The sequence below is a fragment of the Cnephaeus nilssonii genome (assembly GCF_951640355.1).
Source record: "Cnephaeus nilssonii genome assembly, chromosome: 10".
Lineage (NCBI taxonomy): Eukaryota > Metazoa > Chordata > Mammalia > Chiroptera > Vespertilionidae > Cnephaeus > Cnephaeus nilssonii.
In genome coordinates, this window is record NC_137081.1 from 56624297 (window position 1) to 56642183 (window position 17887).

The 17887-nt window shown below is 39.7% G+C and overlaps 1 protein-coding gene across 5 annotated transcripts in view; it reads left to right on the forward strand.

Annotated features, from left to right (window-relative positions):
* CCDC148 (coiled-coil domain containing 148) overlaps positions 1–17887 on the forward strand; it is a gene marked incomplete at its 3' end in the record, with an annotated part of 216997 nt that overhangs the window by 145258 nt on the left and 53852 nt on the right. For all 5 annotated transcript variants that reach the window (XM_079782912.1, XM_079782908.1, XM_079782910.1 and 2 more), the window contains one exon: positions 1311–1451. In XM_079782912.1, coding sequence (XP_079639038.1) covers positions 1311–1451 — 141 coding nt within the window. The remainder of the gene's footprint in view (positions 1–1310; positions 1452–17887) is intronic.

Genomic DNA, 17887 nt, shown 5'->3' on the forward strand with positions numbered 1-17887 from the left:
GTTAAAGTGCAAAAGAGTTTAATTGTGTAGTCACTTTAATTCATCATATTTTAGGACATTTTAGTTATTCAGTTTTCATTTTATGTATTACCATAAGGAGTCATGCTTATATCAAGTATGTAATGCAAGGTATTAAGTTGGGAATTCTAGTTCCCTCCTTTACTGAAAAAAAAGTTCTGCACATTTCTCCATCTCCCTTCTCTCTGCTTCCTTAGATACATGTGTCCATGGAACATGTAAGGGTTTGATTTTATTTGTTAGTTTCATTGGTTTCTTGCTTACAAAGATAATACATGTTCACTGTAAAAATATACCTTGGCACAGACAGGCTTAAGGAATACATTTTTAAAATTCCATGAAATAATGCTATTCAGAGATAGCCAATATATTATTTTGATAAACATCCTTCAAAATCTCTTTCTATGTGTAGATACATAGATGATATTTATTTTAATGAGATCACACTGTAAAGTGGTTTTGCACCTGCTTTTTTGCACCTAACAATATGTTGTGGGCATTTTCTATGTAAGTGAATATAAATAAAAAGCATATTTTTCAATGGCATTCATTGTATGAAGGTACCATAATTCATTTAAGCTGTCTCCTATTGCCAAACACTTAGACTCTTTCCAATTTTTGTGTTTAAGCAGCACTGCAGTGAATGTTCCAATGGGTACATTTTTGTGCACTTGTCCAATTGTCTTTGGGTAACTTCCTAAAAGTGGGATGTGGGTCAAAGGCTATACATATGTTATATTATGATACATATTGCCTAATAAGGGCTGTATCAGTTTATTTCTACCAATAACACCTATCAGTACCCCAAAAGTTCTTTTAAATGTCTTGAAAAAAATTTTTTTCATCCTCCTTTGGGCTCACTTATAAAATAAAGAGGATGAAATAATCAGTGGTTCTTAAACTTTTTAGCATCTTAGGAGCATTTGTGATTTTTTAAAATTGTTGAACAGAAGTTGGAACTGTTGCTTCAGAAAAACATACCTGTGCAGAGAAATTTTCATATGTTATTTATGAGAATCCATAGATCCTTTTAAATCAATTCACAGAGTCTTTAGGATTTCACTCCATGAATCCAAGTGAAGAATTTCTGAATGAGGTGATTTTAAGGTTGTTTTCTCCTTTTAACACTACAGCACACGCACATATTGCACACATATCACACTCATGTGCACACAGAATTTTAATGTGTATTTGGAAAAACTTTGACATCTGCTTGTTACAGAACCTAGTCTCATTGTGATCGGTAAAATCACATGAGTGTGGATAGTTATTGAAATGAATTTCTATTTCAGGTTCTTCAATGGCGAGCCCACCAGGAAGAGGTAGCACAGCTGGAAATGGAAATTTCTGCCAGAAGAAGAGAAAAGGAAGAGGAGAAAGAGAAACTGTGGAAGAAGAAGAAATTGTTACAAAGAGAAGAGAAGAAAGAAAAAGTATAAAATTCGCTGTTGCTGTGAATGTGTGAATGAATGTTTAACTGCCTGATTGAGCTTTGATTAACCTTGGTGTTTGGCATGGAATTTTCATAGGAAGTTCTTAGGAAGATTTTTGGACATGAAGGAGAACCCACTTTATTAACCTGCATAAGCACAGATACTTATGATTAGAAAAGATGCTGAGGGTAAAGAAAAGACAGATTTTGTGACTGTTGTTAAGTCTTGTACTGAGCAGGGCCATGGCAAAGACCAAGTGTACTGGGATAGCATTTTGGTTGACTGTAGTGCAGTCAATGACTGTCAAAAAATGTCCGTGTGAGAAGGCATTTTGAAAGATGGCAGAAAGACTTTTATCAGCTTGTAGGTAAGCTATTGATATTGGACCTGACACCAAAACAAAAACAACAACTGAACTAAGAGTAATAAAAGGAATAATTAAGCTGTAAGCCAAATTCATGGTCAACCTCTTGCAATTCAATAGGACCAAGGCATCTATTTTATTTTATTTACTAGAGGCCCGGTGCACGAATTCATGCACCAGTGGGGTCCCTCGGCCTGGCCTGCACCTTCTCGCAATCCGGGACCCCTTGGGGGATGTCAGAGAGCTGGTTTTGGCCCGATTTTTGTAGGCCAGGCCAAGGGACCCCATCGGTGCATGAATCAGTGCACCGGGCCACTATTATGCATATAAAATCGTTGGTTAATCTCTTCCCACCCTTCCCCCTCCCCCCTTCCCTCTGAGATTCATCAGTCTATTCCAAGTTTCCATGTCTGTGGTTTCCACTCCTGCATTGAGCTCCCTGGTGGTCAGTGCAAATCATAGCTATCGGCTGGTGCACAAAATTTGTGCATGGGTAAGGTTCCTAGACCTGGCCGGCGATCAGGGCTGATCTGTGGAGCGACTGGCAGGGCAATGGGGGGAGCCCTCACTGGCACCCGCCTTGGCTGGCCTGGTGCTGCCCGCTCACTGCCCCTGCCCCCCGCCACCACCGCTGGTTGCCTCCCTTGGTTGGCCTGGGGCCTGCGGGCTGGGGGGCAGCTCCTGCATTGAGCGTCTGCTCCCTGGTGGTCAGTGCACGTCATAGCGACCAGTCATTCCGCCAGTCGTTCTGCCATTTGGTCGATTTGCATATTAGACTTTTATTATATAGGATAGAAGTACATTTAGAAAGTATTTTTTAAGTACAGAGAATAATGTAAAAAATGCTTTACTATTCACCACCTAGCCTTGAAACTGTTAATATTTTCATCCCCCAGATTATTTTACTCTACAGATAAAGTTGAAGTCCTCTTTTGAGGATGTACTCATTCTCATTGTCCTTCTTACCTCCTCAAAGGCAATCTCCATCATTAATTTTATTTCTATCTTTCTAGGCCATCTATTATTGCTTTTCACATATTTTAATATGTAGCTTGTGAATTTAAACTTTTTCATGAATACTATCATATTGGATCATTCTGCAGCATGTACTTCATTCAACCTTACAATTTTGAGATATGTTTATGTTAATAGACAGAGACCTAGTTCATGCCTTTTAACTGCAACACAGTGTTCCATTGTAGAACTAGGCTACCACCTATCCCTTCTCTTAGTGGTTGACATTTAAGTTTCTAAAGTTTTGTTCTTGCATCCATACTGTAGCAGCCACCGCATACATGTCCACTGGGGCATATCTGCACAGCTTTCTCTAGGGTACACTTCGGAGGGGAATTACTATGCTCTTGGATCTGTATGCTTTCCATTTAATAAGGTTTTTTATTTTTATTTTATAAGATATTATAACTTTTCTTCTTGACTTGTGCCAATCTTATAAATGTAAACAGTGTTTCATTGTTTTAAATTGGACTCTCCTGATCACTTGCAAGATTGAAAATCTCATATTCATTGGGCAGTTTTCATCCTCTGTGAATTGCTTGTTCGTACTTTTTGTCCATTTGTCTATTTTTTTCTTTATTAATCTGTAGAAGTTCTTATAAATTCTGCATTTCTTTTCATTAGTTATATGGGTTCCAAATGTTTTCTTCCATTGGTCACTTGCCTCTAAATTTTCTCTGTGGGCATCTGTAGTTTCACAGAAATTTAAAATGATCAAGTAATTGAAGTTATTAAGCTTTCTCTTTTTGAGTTGTGCGTTCCTTTAGGAACTGTGACCTGGTAGTGAGAGCATCTCTACAGAGACCTTTTATGTTTGCCTCTGCTAAGGGCCCCATGCCTTTCACTGGCCCAAGAACAGTTGGTATATTAACTTGAGACTCGGGACCTGTGCTGGGAGCTGGAGTGGGTGCTGACTCAGCACAGATGCACAGCCCCAGCCTGGGTTCTCCAGTTGACCCTTCACTCCTCTGGTCCCCTTGTCACTTTCCTGGGGGGTGGTCATAGTGCGTCTAGTTCCCATTTTGTGTATGGACGATCCCTGCATGACTTCTTGCTCTTTGTAAGCTTGGTTCTAGCTCCTGTGTGCACAGGCCCTACAACTAATTAATATTAAAAGTTCTGCCACCAAGTTCTCAGATCCATCTCAGGCCCCCATTTCCCCGAGAGTCCCTAGGCTTTGGCTTCCTCTCACTGCTCTGATTTTGAATTCCATTCATTTTCAGCACTGGGACATTGGTGTGTGTGTGTGTGTGTGTGTGTGTGTGTGTGTGTGTGTGTGTGTAGTGTTGTGTTACAGTTTGTCCAAAATATTTATGTGTTTAAAGTAGGAAAGGAGATTTCCATCTTAACTCAGACATACTCACCATAGTTCTGGCTACCTTTACGTATACTAACCAGAAATCCAGATTCTATTTATTTTAGCTATTTATATGTTGGTGACCAATTTTATATGTTGGTGACCAATTTTAGTGTTTTAATTATAACACTAGCTTGGCAGAAAAATTCCCATAGGCAGATTCACTGTCTTGAGACTGGTTGCTGTGTTAGCTGGGGCTGTTTCACCTGCCTGGCTTTCTCTTATTTTAAGAGGGCAGCTACAGAGATAGAGAAACTACGTGTAAAACCCCACTGCAGGGTTCATGAACAAGAGATACCTTTGTCCTAATTCTTCTTCCCAGAATGTCTTTTATGGAATAATAATGTCTTTTTGTTGGAATAACATTTTGATTTGTATTCAGTGTCAAAGTTTACCCTAGTAGGTGCCCATATCCTGTCAAAATCTACCTTTACGTTATTAGATCACTCTTTTCTGTGTTTTAAAACTCTAGTTGAACATAATATCCACAGTTTTCATGGTTTTATTCTAGACTCCAGGAAAGTTTTGATTTATAAGCTGTTAGGAGATAATGGTAATATTTCAGAAGCCTCTTTCCACTTTTGAAATTATTGTCATGATAAAATCAAAAGATGTTGCCTTTCTATAAACTATCCCTAGGAGCTATTGCAAGAAACAAAATTACTGTGCTAGATGAACCTTAAAACACTTGATATGTGATATTGGTCTCAGCATCACCTTTTCTGTAGACGTGGCTCTTCGGATGGCTTGAGTAACATAAAAGATTGCTCTGTATCACAGCATTTTAGGAGTTTGTTGCTGCATGATGTTCGGAGTTTTATGGAATCCGAAGTAAGGAAAGTTTCAGCCTTGCTCCCAAAATGAAGATTTCAACCAAGGCTCACCTAAAAAAGAGACTTGCCCCTTCCTTTGTCAGGCATGCCACAAGTCTCCCCCAAATTTAGCCAACTCATAATTCAGCATTGAAACCAGCCACATTGTATGACTGAGGGATGAGGAGCATTATCAGGGAAGTCAGAATGTGGCCTTCAGCCTTACCTCAGAGATTTATTTATTTTTTGGGGGGGTGGGAGGAATCTATCATTTTGTGATCTCTTAGTTTTAAGTGACATCGCACCAGTAAATACCAGGAGACCCAGTCTCCAGTACAACCTTGGCACTTGGGTGCTCCCCCTTGTCTTCAGGTGACCTGGCAAATACTCAGAATTATATTCGTCCTGCAGACAGATAACCAGCAAAGAGGAGGAAGAGTCTAAAACAAAAGAGGGCAGGCTATCATAAACAGAATGCAGTGCTGCTTCATAGAAGATTCAAGAAGCTCTGTGCTTGAATCCACAGTACCTTCCAATTCAGATCAAAACCATTCTCTCAGGGTGGGAATCTCTGGGTTCTTATGAGAGCAGTTTGTTATAAAATCATAATAATCTCTTCTCTAGTATTTCTTAATCTAATAATATACTGATCTAAAAAGCTAAAAGAGGGGGAGGGGGGGCGGTGAGTGGGGAAAGGTCAACACAGGAGAATGATAAAAAACTAAATTCCGAGACTTTAAACTCTGCTTCTTTGGGATTGTTGATACATAAAGGGGCCAATGAATAACTCCTGTAATAGGCAGGCTTCTAAGATGGGCCTCCAGATTTCCTGCTCCTGTGAGATGCATGCCCTGTATAACCGCCAGGGCGGTAAATGTCCTGGATTAGGTTATATTGTACAACACAGACCACCTTGGGAAAGGGGGAGATTATCTGGGTGGGCTTGACCTAACCATGAGTCCTTTAAAAGCAAAGAGTTTTCTTTGGCTGCTCACAGGAGGGGTAGTCAGAGATTTGAAACACGACAAGAACATAACTCACGTTTGTGGCTTAAAGATTGAGGAGATCACATGGCAAGGAATGGGAGGAGGGGCTTCTTGAGGCTGAGAGTGACCATGGCTGACAGCCAGAAAGGAAGTGAGAACCTATAACCTGTACTGTAGTTGTATAACCATAAGGAGCTGAATTCTGCCAAAAGCAGAATGAGCAGGTTTTTCTCTAAAGCATCCAGATGAGAACTCAGTTTTGTCAACACCTTGATTTCAGCCTTGTGACGTCATGAGCAGAGAGTCCAGCCACACCATAGTGAACTTTGACTTAGAGGATTCTGAACTAGTAAGCGAGTGTTGTTTTAAGCTGCTAAATATGTGGTAATTTGTTACACAGCAATTAAAAAATTAACACAGGATTTAGTATCTACAAGTAAAATGCTGCCAAAACAAATCTAGAAACATGTGGAAGTGGCTTTGGAATTGGGGTCTGGGGAGATGCTGAAAGAATCTGAGGAGCATGATGGAAACAAGACTAGAACGCCTTGAACAGACTGCTAATAGAAATACAAACGGTAGAGGTGTGGCTGGTGAGGGCTCAGAAAAATTCAGCGAATATATTATTGGAAACTAGGGATAGGAAGATCACAGTAATGTGGTGGGAGAAAGTCTAGGGAAATTCTGTCTTGTAGGTGGAAAACTCTCCTAAGTAATGAACTCCATGTGTGATGAACTGAAAATAATTTCTAAAGTGTGTGTACCTTCTAGGTGATCTTAATCTATCCAACATAATTTATGTGCCATTAATATGCTGACTAATACTAATTAATATCTCCAGACTAGACTTCTCTCTTGAACTGCAGACTCACATATCTCACTGCTTCAAATCTGATATGCTCAAAATATATTCTTGTTTTAACTTCCAAACCTACTCTGGAGTTAAGAGATTGTTGCCGACAGCATGGGATGGAGAAAAGGCTGAGTGTGCTAATATAAAACCCTTAGTTATAACCTCAAAAAGATGAAAAGATTAGAGTGTTTAGTCACATGAAAGACCCTTCTAGGAAATTAATGGTGTTTCTTACAGATCTTCTCACACTAGAAGGCCTTTAGGATGTTTAAGGACAGTCTTTTCTTGGCCACCTCAACAGGAAGCCAAGAGAGAGAAGGGATTATCTCAAAAATACCTGTGGGTGTGGCATTTGTCTAATGGCGTGAATCCCCATAAATCCACAATAGCTCATTTGGTTCTTGAGAAAATTTTATTAGAAACAGTGATTTCTGATAAGACAAAAATATGTTGTCTAAAACATTGCCAGCTTGGACTGAAAGGAACTGAGAAAGTATGAAGTGAAAGGAGGCTCATGGATTCAACCTCCCCCTCCACCCCAATTCTATTGGCAGGAAGCAGGCTACATTCCTCTTACTTCCAGCCCCCAGTGAAACCCAGCCATCCAGGCTTGGGAAAAGCTTCCCTTCCCTCCTCACCACCTTACACATAGAATAGTTATGTCAGCTCCTAGGAAGGCATATTGACAGTAAGACTGTGTATACTCCCAAAGGCGTCACTAAAGGTCCAAATAGGATGATCATTCATTCATTAGTCCACTTATTCAATAAGTATGCACCAAGTGCCTTTATTATAACACATAGTACACCTAGTCCTCCATGCAATTGTAAGGTCACTCCACTCAAACATAAATTGCCCCTTTTCTGGTATCTTTTTAAAGGGATGTGTTCGCCTGTTCTGCCACAAAGATAATATGCAATTCTTGGTTATGTCAGTAGATGCTCTTACTATTAGTTCAGGATTTTTTTTTTTTTTTAGCTTCAAACTTTATAAGTAGAACAAAAGGGTTAGTAGAGAAAAACTAAAAATATAAAATGGATTGAACTATATGGAGTTTGCAATTAGTTAAATTAAGTATAACTACATACAGTAAATAAAATATATCTGCACACATACATAGTAAGTACAAATGCGTATATCTGTGTATGTACACTTACACCCATAATTATTGTGTGACTCTCCTGCCCCTCTCAGTGGGGATTGATGAAGGCCTGAGCTTGAGGAGGATCGCATGGAAACTTTGACCTCAGTCATTCATGCCTGGACCTCCTCCTCTCTTATTTCCTGGTCTTGTATCATCAGACTATACTTTGGCCATCTATACTCACACCGACCCATGTTGGTCTGATTTCTTCCTAGTGTGAATGCTCCTATGCCAATAAAGGTCATTAGTTTTGACACATTTGATCAAAGTTTAGGCCTTGGAGTATAAACTTTTTGCACTGATTCCAATAAGGTTCATCATCTCTCTTTTTACTAATTTTTTCTTTTTGCTTGGGCCTTTAATTGCTATTGTGTGCATTTGTGCACTCTAGGACCTGCAGGATATGAAACTGTCCTCTGCAATTTCCTTCAAATACTTGTGACGAATTGGCTTTCATTTCATGTAATGAATACCTTGCTGTTGCAAAGGGAGGGTGCATAGGTCTTGGGGACTTAGTGGGAGAAAGGACCTTTATAATCAGAACTCTGCTTGGAAAGCATCCCTGGCAGAAAGGCCCCTCAGAAATGGGACCGTCTGGTCCAGACCGTGGTCTGTTTCCTCCAACTCCTTTTCCCTCATGCTGCTCCTTCTCAACTTTGAGTAAAGTAAAAGGTTGTGTGTATGTGTGTGTGAGAGAGAGGGGGTTGGAGGGAGGGAGAGAGATATCTAACTGGAACCCATTTAGACAAACACAACTCAAGGTATAAATATTGTCAATTTATATAATACTAGAGGCCTGTCACAGGAAGATTCCTGCAAGAATAAGGCTTCCTGCGGCCTGAGGGAAGCAGAGAAGGGAGTGAAGCCTGCCAAGGCAGGCTTCCCTCCTGCCACCACCGCCGCCCCCCACCCCCGCACTTTCCCTCCCGCTGCCGCTGCCCCGGTTTCCACTTTCCCTCCCTCTTCTTTCTACACTGTCTTCAGTCTTCGCTCCTCTTGCCTATGTATGCAAATTAACCGCCATCTTTGTTGTGTTAATTTGCATACTCGCTCTGATTGGCTGGTGGGTGTAGCGGAGTGATGGTCAATTTGCATGTTTCTCTTTTATTAGTGTAGATATCACAGGGGACCAGCTGAACTGTGAACACAAAAACACTGTGGCAGTACTCATTAATGCAGTCACATCCAGATGATCTAAAATTGGCTTACAACACTTTTTTTACATTTTCATAAAATGGAGAATATTGAATATAAGAACTGTCATAGACTCTTTGGACCCTGAAAACATGTCTTTGAACCTTTATGAACAGTTCGACCTTTGCTCTAACATCCACCCCACCCAAATCTCTCACTATAAGCATCCTCTTTGCAAAGGAACCACCTGCCACTGGAGTGAAATATCCCGATCTGGCTGAGGACCAATCTGTTGAATTGCTTCCTACCCTCAGTTTTGAGGCTCTCTCAACTACTAACTCCTAGAAATGTGATCTTGCAGTCAAAGTTTAACAGGGTGGTTTTCTTTTAATTATTGGTCTTTTTTGGGAATCTGATGAAATACTCCAAACATGGGAGCTATGAAACCTAATGAGTAAATTAACTATCAGAATTTTATAATGATCCAAATCAGAAGACAATGTATATTTTATGTAGAAATGATTCCAAAAACAAACTGTGGGTTCGTACTTTATTTTCTGAATATTTAATATCAGTCATCTGATTAATATTATATGAGTAAAGAAATTAGTGTAGTATGGGAGATTTAATTATCCAAGAGATCATATAATTTTTAAATATTCATAATGTTTCTTGTTTTGCTATTAAAATTTGGAAATGAATATTAATAGAAGCTTATTAACTAATTCTAACCTTCCCATATGAGACTGAACACAGGGTCAGTTCTCAGTATATGAGTCAGTAAGTGGCAGAAAGGCAGATGGTAGTCCAAGAAGCTCACTTTTCTGGTTTCAACTGTCTTTTAAAAGTGAAATTTCCACCCAGCCAGTGTAGTTCAGTGGTTGAGCATCAACCCCTGAAACAGGAGGTCACGGTTTGATTCCAGTCAGGACACATGCCCTGGTTGCAGGCTCGATCCCCAGGAGGGGGCTTGCAGGAGGCAGCCAATTGATGATTTTTTTGTCATTTAGTTCCATTCTAATTGAACTGTAAGAAACTGGATCATTATAGTTTGATAGATTTTCTATTTCTCTCTCCCACTCCCTTCCTCTCTCTGAAATCAATAAAAACATATTTTTTTAAATAGTGAAATTTCCATTGGAACTTCTTTTTTTTAAAGTAGAAAAAATGATGACAGGACAGGTTTTTTCTTTTTCTTTTTTTTTGTTCTTTCTTTTTAAAATTAAATTTATTGGGGTGACATTGGTCAATAAGATCATATATGTTTTGAGTGTACATTTCTATGATATATCATATGTATATTACATTGTGTGCCCACCACCCATAGACAAATCTTCTCTTGTCACCATATACTTGGCCTCCTTTACCCTTTACTACACCCCTTTACTGTTGTCTGTGTCTATGAGGTTCAGTTTTATGTCCTTCATATGAGTGAAATCATATGGTTCTTAGTTTTCTCTGACTGACTTATGTCGCTTACCATAATAGTCTCAAGGTTCATCCATGTTGTTGCAAATGGCAGCATTTCATCTTTTCTTATGGCTGAATAGTAATCCATAGTATTTATGTACCACAACTTCTTTATCCAATTTTCTATCAAAGGATGCTTTGGTTGTCTCCATGTTTTGGCCACCATGAATAAAGCTGCAAAGAACATAGGGGAACCTGTATCTTTGCAATTAAATGTTTTTGAGTTTTTTAGGTAGAAACCCTGAAAAGGGATTGCTGGATCATATGGTAACTCTGTTAGCAATTTTTTGAGGAAGTGCCATACTGTTTTCCATAGTGGCTGTACCAGTTTACATTCCCACTAGCAGTGAATGAGGGTTCTTTTTCTTTAAACGTCTCCAGCACTTGTTATTACTTACCTTGTTGATAATAGCTATTCTAACAGGTGTGAGATGGTATCTCATTGTAGTTTTGATTTCCATTTCTCTAATAGCTAGTGAGGTTGAAAATCTTTTCATATATCTGTTTGCCATTTGTATGTCTTCTTGGGAAAGTTGTTTGTTTTTTTTTTTGTTTGTTTGTTTTTAAGTTAAAAAAGTCAGATGGAGGGGGGAAAAAAAACCTCTGGATGATCAAGAGCTAGATAGATTTGTTTTCCTGTAAAATATTTCCCAATAGACAGCTTTAGAAGAAAAGTCTTAAAAATTAACTCCAGGTGTCAATTTTGGGATCTGTCTTCTGGGTAGGAATTCATTATCTACTAGAGGCCTGATGCACGAAATTTGTGCTCTGGGGGGGCTGTGTCCCTCAGCCCAGCCTGTACCCTCTCCAATCTGGGACCCCTTGGGGGATGTCCGACTGCCGGTTTTGATGGTGCTTTATATTCTAGAAGAGGAAGAATCAATCACTCAATCCAATGTAACAAATCTAAACCGGCAGTCGGACATCCCTCTCACAATCCTGGACTGCTGGCTCCCAACCACTCGCCTGCCTGCCTGCCTGATTGTCCCTAATCACTTCTGCCTGCCAGTCTGATCACCCCCTAACCACTCCCCTGCCAGCCTGATCAATGCCTAACTACTCTCCCGCCGGCCCAATTGCTCCCAACTGCCCTCCCCTGCAGGCCTGGATGCCCCCAACTGCCCTCCTCTGCAGGCCTCGTTGCCCCCAACTGCCCTCCCCTGCCATCCCGGTCACCCCTAACTGCCCTCCCCTGCAGGCCTGGTCACCCCCAACTGCCCTCCCCTGCCGACCTGGTCCCCCACAACTGCCTTCCCTCCCCTGCAGGGCCGCTTGCCCCCAACTGCCCTCCCCTGCCGGCCTGGTTTTTCCCCCAACTGCCCTCCCCTGCTGGCCTGGTTGCCCCTAACTGCCCTCCCCCGCTAGCTTGATTGCCCACAACTGCCCTCCCCTGCTGGCCATCTTGTGGTGGCCATCTTGTGACCACCTGGGGGCGGCCATCTTGTGTGAGGGTGTGACAATCAATTTGCATATTACCTCTTTATTATATAGGATCTTTATCACCTCTTTATTATATAGGATGGTGATTTAATTTTACAGAGTGCTTGCTATGTGCAGGTCACTGCTCTATGTTCATTTTATCTTCTTAATTACCCTAAAGGGTTTGTACTAGCATGATCTTCATTTTATAAATGAAGAAACAGAGATACAAAGAATGTACATAATTTTTCCAAAGTAATATATCCATTAAGAGGTGCAGTTAGGATTTGAACTCAGGAGGGCTAACTCCATAGTTCATGATTTTAAACACTGGTATGCTGCCCATCATTATAATTGTTGTTAAGTTTGTGATTAATCAATTTTGAGAAGTCTTGGTTTGAAACTATTTGCTTTAGGGTCATTTTTATGGCTCTAGTCCTGTCCCACTTTACCTGTTAGTAGATAGGTAATTGATACTTTTACCTCTGTAATAGTCTGCTTACTAGAAGTATTTTATGTTCTACAGGTGCACACAGTTTCACTGTGTTTGTCTCCTTACTCTTAATATTCTCTCAGGATTTCTCTCCTTGGGTTAATGAACCACTCTAAACTGCAAGAAGATGGATCATTATAGTTTGATCACAATTGAAGCATAAATTATAACCTTGTGTTATGGATAGATTAAAAAACACTTGCATTGCCTCCTTAGTGCTGTTCTTTGGTTAAGTAGTAGACTGAATTAAATATTAATGATTTTGATGTGATTTTTTTTTTTTACTTATCAGTATCTTACTTTACAAGAAGATAATTTCCATAGTCTTACAATATCACATCTACCAACCTATCAGAATCTGTACCTAGTACCCACCTCCATCCTTTTGCAATGCATGAATTAAGTGTCTGCATTCCTGTCTAAGGCCAGACCCTTCACTCACACACTGCATCCTATTCCCTCTCTCCCAGTCAAGGTTATCCCAACCGTTCTCCCACCACCATCTCCTCCTTTTCTTCTACATCTTTCCTACAAATTATTTCCTACTAACCTACAAATATAGCATTATGGCTCGTATTTAAAAAAATAATAATCTCCCTTGACCCCTCACCCCCTCCCTTAGGAAAATCGCACCATTCTATAGCACATACACACTGTCTCCAACTTCTTTTTGCCCATTCTCTCTTGAGCCATTTTGTCCCTCCCCTCAACAAAGCTGTGCTTGCCAAGGTCATCATTGATGTTCATGTTGCTAATTCCAGGGATCACTTCTCAGTTCTTACCTTACAGGAACATTCAGATGAAAGTGGTTACTGCCTCCTCCTTGGAAGACTTGATATTTGGCTTCTAGGAAGCCAATTCTTTTTGTTCTCTTGTCTCACTGTTTTCTCTTTTTCAATAAACTTGGGTGGATCCTTCTCATCATTCTAGCTTCTAAGTCTGAGAGTGGCCTGGGTACTCAGTCCTCTAAGTATGTATATCTTATAGGTGATCTCAATCAATCCAATGTAACTTATATGCAATGATATGCTGACTAGTACCAATTAATTTCTCTGGTCTGGACTTCTCTCTTGAACTCTAAACTTGCTCATCCCACTGTTTCAAATCTATTTTTGTTTTTCCCTCCAAACCTGTTCCTTCCCCAGTATTTCTTTCCTCAAAAAATGGAAACATATGCTCCCAGTATTCAGGCCAAAAGCCTTGGTATTATATTTGATTCTTATTCCCACTTGGCCCCCAAAGCTCATTGTCATGAATAGAAGGCTCTTCCTTTCACATTGGAATGATTTTAATAACATCTTAATATTCTAATTAATTTTTCTGCCTCCTTCTTTTCCATTCCCACCCCCTCCAGTGTATTTTCCACACAACAGCCACAGTAATATTTTTAAAAGTCACAACAGATATGTCACTCCCTGCACTACACTCCGTATCTCTTGGATCTCACATCCTACCACTTTTCTCCTCACTCATCCTACTCTAGCCATACCAACCCATTTCCTCCTCCTTGAGTGCCCTACCACATCTCTCCTCAGCTTTTGCACTGGCTGTTCCCTCTGCTTGAAATTCTTCTCTCCCAGATCTGCATAACTCACTCTCTGACCTCATTCAGGGCCCCACTCAAATGTCATCAAAGAGAATGTTCAACCCCATTTACGAAACTTAAAACAGCATCCTCCTCCCCTGTTACTCTGTTCATTTACCCAACTTTTTTTTTAAGCATTTATCATCCCCCTGACATGTATCTATCTGTTGACTGCTTTCTCTTCCTCTTCTAGAATATAAGCACCATTAAAAAGAGGGTTATGTCTGTTTTCTTTATTGCTTTATCTCCAATGCCTAGCAAGGCCCTCATTAAATACTGGTTGAATGAATGAATTTAATGAACAAGCAGTATAAACTATTCTTCCCTGTTGGGGTATAGAGGAAAATATTCCAAAATAGGAGGCCATAACAAGGTGGGCAACCTTGGACAAGTTATGTAGGTTCCATGAGATTTTACCTCCTCAATTGTAAAATGAGGTATTTGGATCGAATGATTGCTAAAATCAACACAGCTCTAAGAAGTCATGATTGAATGACTGAGATTTGATTACTTTTCACTCTCCCTGACATTTCAGGCAGTGAAATACAGCATCCTCAGTGTATATACTCCCTTCTTAATGAATAGTGAAAAGGGAGAAATTAAACAAAATTACAGACAAATTCATTTTAGTAATATCAACATATGACATGATCATTATGTAATATTTCAATGCCTCTGCTGAAAATAGGCCTTACTCCTAAAGAAGACATCAGAATTATTTTGTAATCTACCTGACATTTCAATTAAAAGGGAGATAACTAATGTGTTTATTCCATTTCTTGGCTCATCATGTTCTAAGAACCTAAGACTACATCACAGCAGAAAATAGCTATTACCATTTGAGTAGGCAGCTCTGGCATGAAAAAAGGCTCACATAAGTGATGAAATTAAATACCACCTACAAAACATTCATGTTATTTACTTACGCATGTAGACATCACCTACCTCTAAATAATTTATAATAAAATAATAAAATGCATTAGTACTGTCATGCTGGACGTCCTCCCCTTAGGTTGTATCTACTCTTCATTCTGCTCTGTGACCAGGGAGTTGTCCTACATGGGTCCCTACCCTCTGGCTCCTGGTTGGGCTCAGTCAAAGTGAAACATTGGAAATGAGGATAAGGGAGGACAGTGAGGTTGGAAGCATTATGTCTCCAACTCCTTGCCCTGCAGAGTTGTGCTGACTAACTGTGTCCTCTACCAAAGGTCTCAGCTCCTGTCAAGTGGCTCTCCCCACATCAGCCTTTCTGACTCTGCTCTATGGCTCTGAAGCAGCCAAGCTACTGAATGGCCCCTTGTGATTGCCCTGCATTCCAACCCTCCCTTGTCAATTGTCCTCTTATTACATTCTTGTGGACTTATCCTAATTTTGAGTGTTCTATCCGTTTCCTATTAGGAATCATTAATATAGAAAAACAGTAAGAGAATGAGAGACAAAAAATTATGAGAATGGGAATATAGTTATGTCCTCAAACCAAGACTAAAAAAAGGTGCTGTAATTGAACATAGTTAAAGTTAAAAGGAAGCATTTAGCTCTTGTTTGTGAATAATATATATTTTGTGTATCTAGTTAAGAATTATGACCTCCTCCTGAATAAGCCATTAAAGCATTTGAAATAATGACCTGGAAGCAAGGTACAGAAGTCTATTTGTTCAAAGATTCAATATTATACAGATTGCTTGAAATCAGACACCAAACCATCTTCCTAATAATGCTTTAGTACTAACTTTATACTTTCTATCTACAAACAAGAAATTCTTATTTCATGCTGAGTTGTAATAATTCTTGGACTGAAGGAGTAGAAAATATATAATTTAATGGTTGTGTAATATTAATCCAAATTTTTAAAAATTAAACTCTGATGTACTCCAGTATCATAAACATCATGTTTTTAATGAGAAGCAAATTGCTTGAAAGATTACAAAAGTAAGATGAGATATAAAAGTGATCTTAAAACTCTGAAAAAATAGCATAGCATTATTTTGACTCACAAATTTCTATAGGGAATAGTTTCTTTGGTTTATTTACACGTTTACTGGCTTTTGGTAAAATGAACAAAATGTGGAACTATGAAAGAGTAACATTCAATACAAATCAGAGATAATATGAGGAGATGCGGAACAATGAGCGCCTGTATTGGTTTTAAGAAAAACAAGCTTTCTCTAGACCATCAGCTGGAAGTCAAGAGAGAAGCTTTAAATTCAATTCTTATCACTTGCACTGACTTTCTCATCCCCCTATCAAGAATCACTCAAGAATTCTAAAAAGCAATGTGTTTAAAATCTGTCTCAACAAATGTCCCAAATGGCTAGTTAAATACACTTAGCCTTAACTTTAGTTTGAGTCTTGCAACTCCAATAATTCTTGACACACACTTCCTGTTCCTATTAATTGACGGCAAGTGAAAGGAACTGTCCTTAGGGAAGTGCTTAGTTCAGAGTTTATCATCCTGCATATAAAATTGCTGGCTAGTTCCCATCCACAAGTTTGTTATTCTTGGACCAGAGACCAGAAGAAGCTTCCACTCGGCTAACGATGATCAATTAAGCCTTATTATGTGTCAGACACAATACAAGGTACCAGGGATAAAAAGATGAATAATGCAGATCAATATGGAAAGAGCTATGCTAAGGATACATAAATAGTGCCTTAGAAGGTAAACCTAACTATGTCTGGAGAAGAGGGAGAGGGAGGAAGGCTGAGGAAGCAATACTGAAATTGAATGCTAGCTGGACAGGAGGGTTTTAGCAGGCAACAAGACAGGGAGAGCTTGCCAGGCATATAGTAAATGCCCAAATATCTCAATAACAATCCAGTGGCAGAGCCTCATGAAAAATAATCAAGGAACACAAGATAGGACAAAGAATGGAAAGTAATAAACCTTAATCACAGGTCATTGGTGTGCCAAGGACACTGCTAACATTTTTACTGCAGTGTTCAGAGGAAGATGCAAGGAGATGGCCTTGGTTCTGGTCTTACAGGTAGAGTAAAATTAGCAAGTGAAAGAGGGAAATAAAATTATTCTAGCTGAGAAAAATCAGCAAAAGGCAAATAAGCATGCAAGTGCATGGCCGCCATCTCTCTCCTATTTCCATTCTCACCCTAGAGACCGTGTTCAGTCCTGTAGCATCAGACACCATTTTAAGTGGATGTCTCTTTTGTTTAGATCTCCAGCTCTGAATCCTCTCTTGTGCCACCTATCTATACCTTCAGGTGTTTGTATGGAATCTCCACTTAAAGGTCTTATAGTTATATCAACTGTTTAATGTTCAATACTGAACTCCTGATTGTCTTTTTTTCAAACCTGTTGTTCTTCCTCTCTTCCATCTCAGTATTGGTACCATCATCCAACCAGTTGCTCTAGCAAAAACCTAGGCATCATTCTTTGTTGTTGTTGTTGTTAATCCTCACCTGAGGATATTTTTCCATTGATTTTTAGGGAGAGTAGAAGAGAGAGGGAAAGACAGAGAGAAACATTGATGTGAGAGAAACACATCAATTGGTTGCCTCCCGCACAATCCTCGACCAGGGCCCAAGCTGGGGAGGATCCTGCAACCAAGGTACGGGCCCTTGACTGGAATCCAACCCGGGACTCTTTGGTCCACAGGCCGATGCTCTATCCACTGAGACAAACTGGTGTGGGCTAGGCATCATTCTTGATTCCTTTTCCTTCAGCCTTCATATCTAATCCCTCAATGAGCATTTGACTCCACTCAAAAGCATATCTCAGATTTGAACACTTCATTTCCTATACTTGATCATAGCCAAGAGGCCAAGAAGTAATCTCACTTCATTTCCTGAG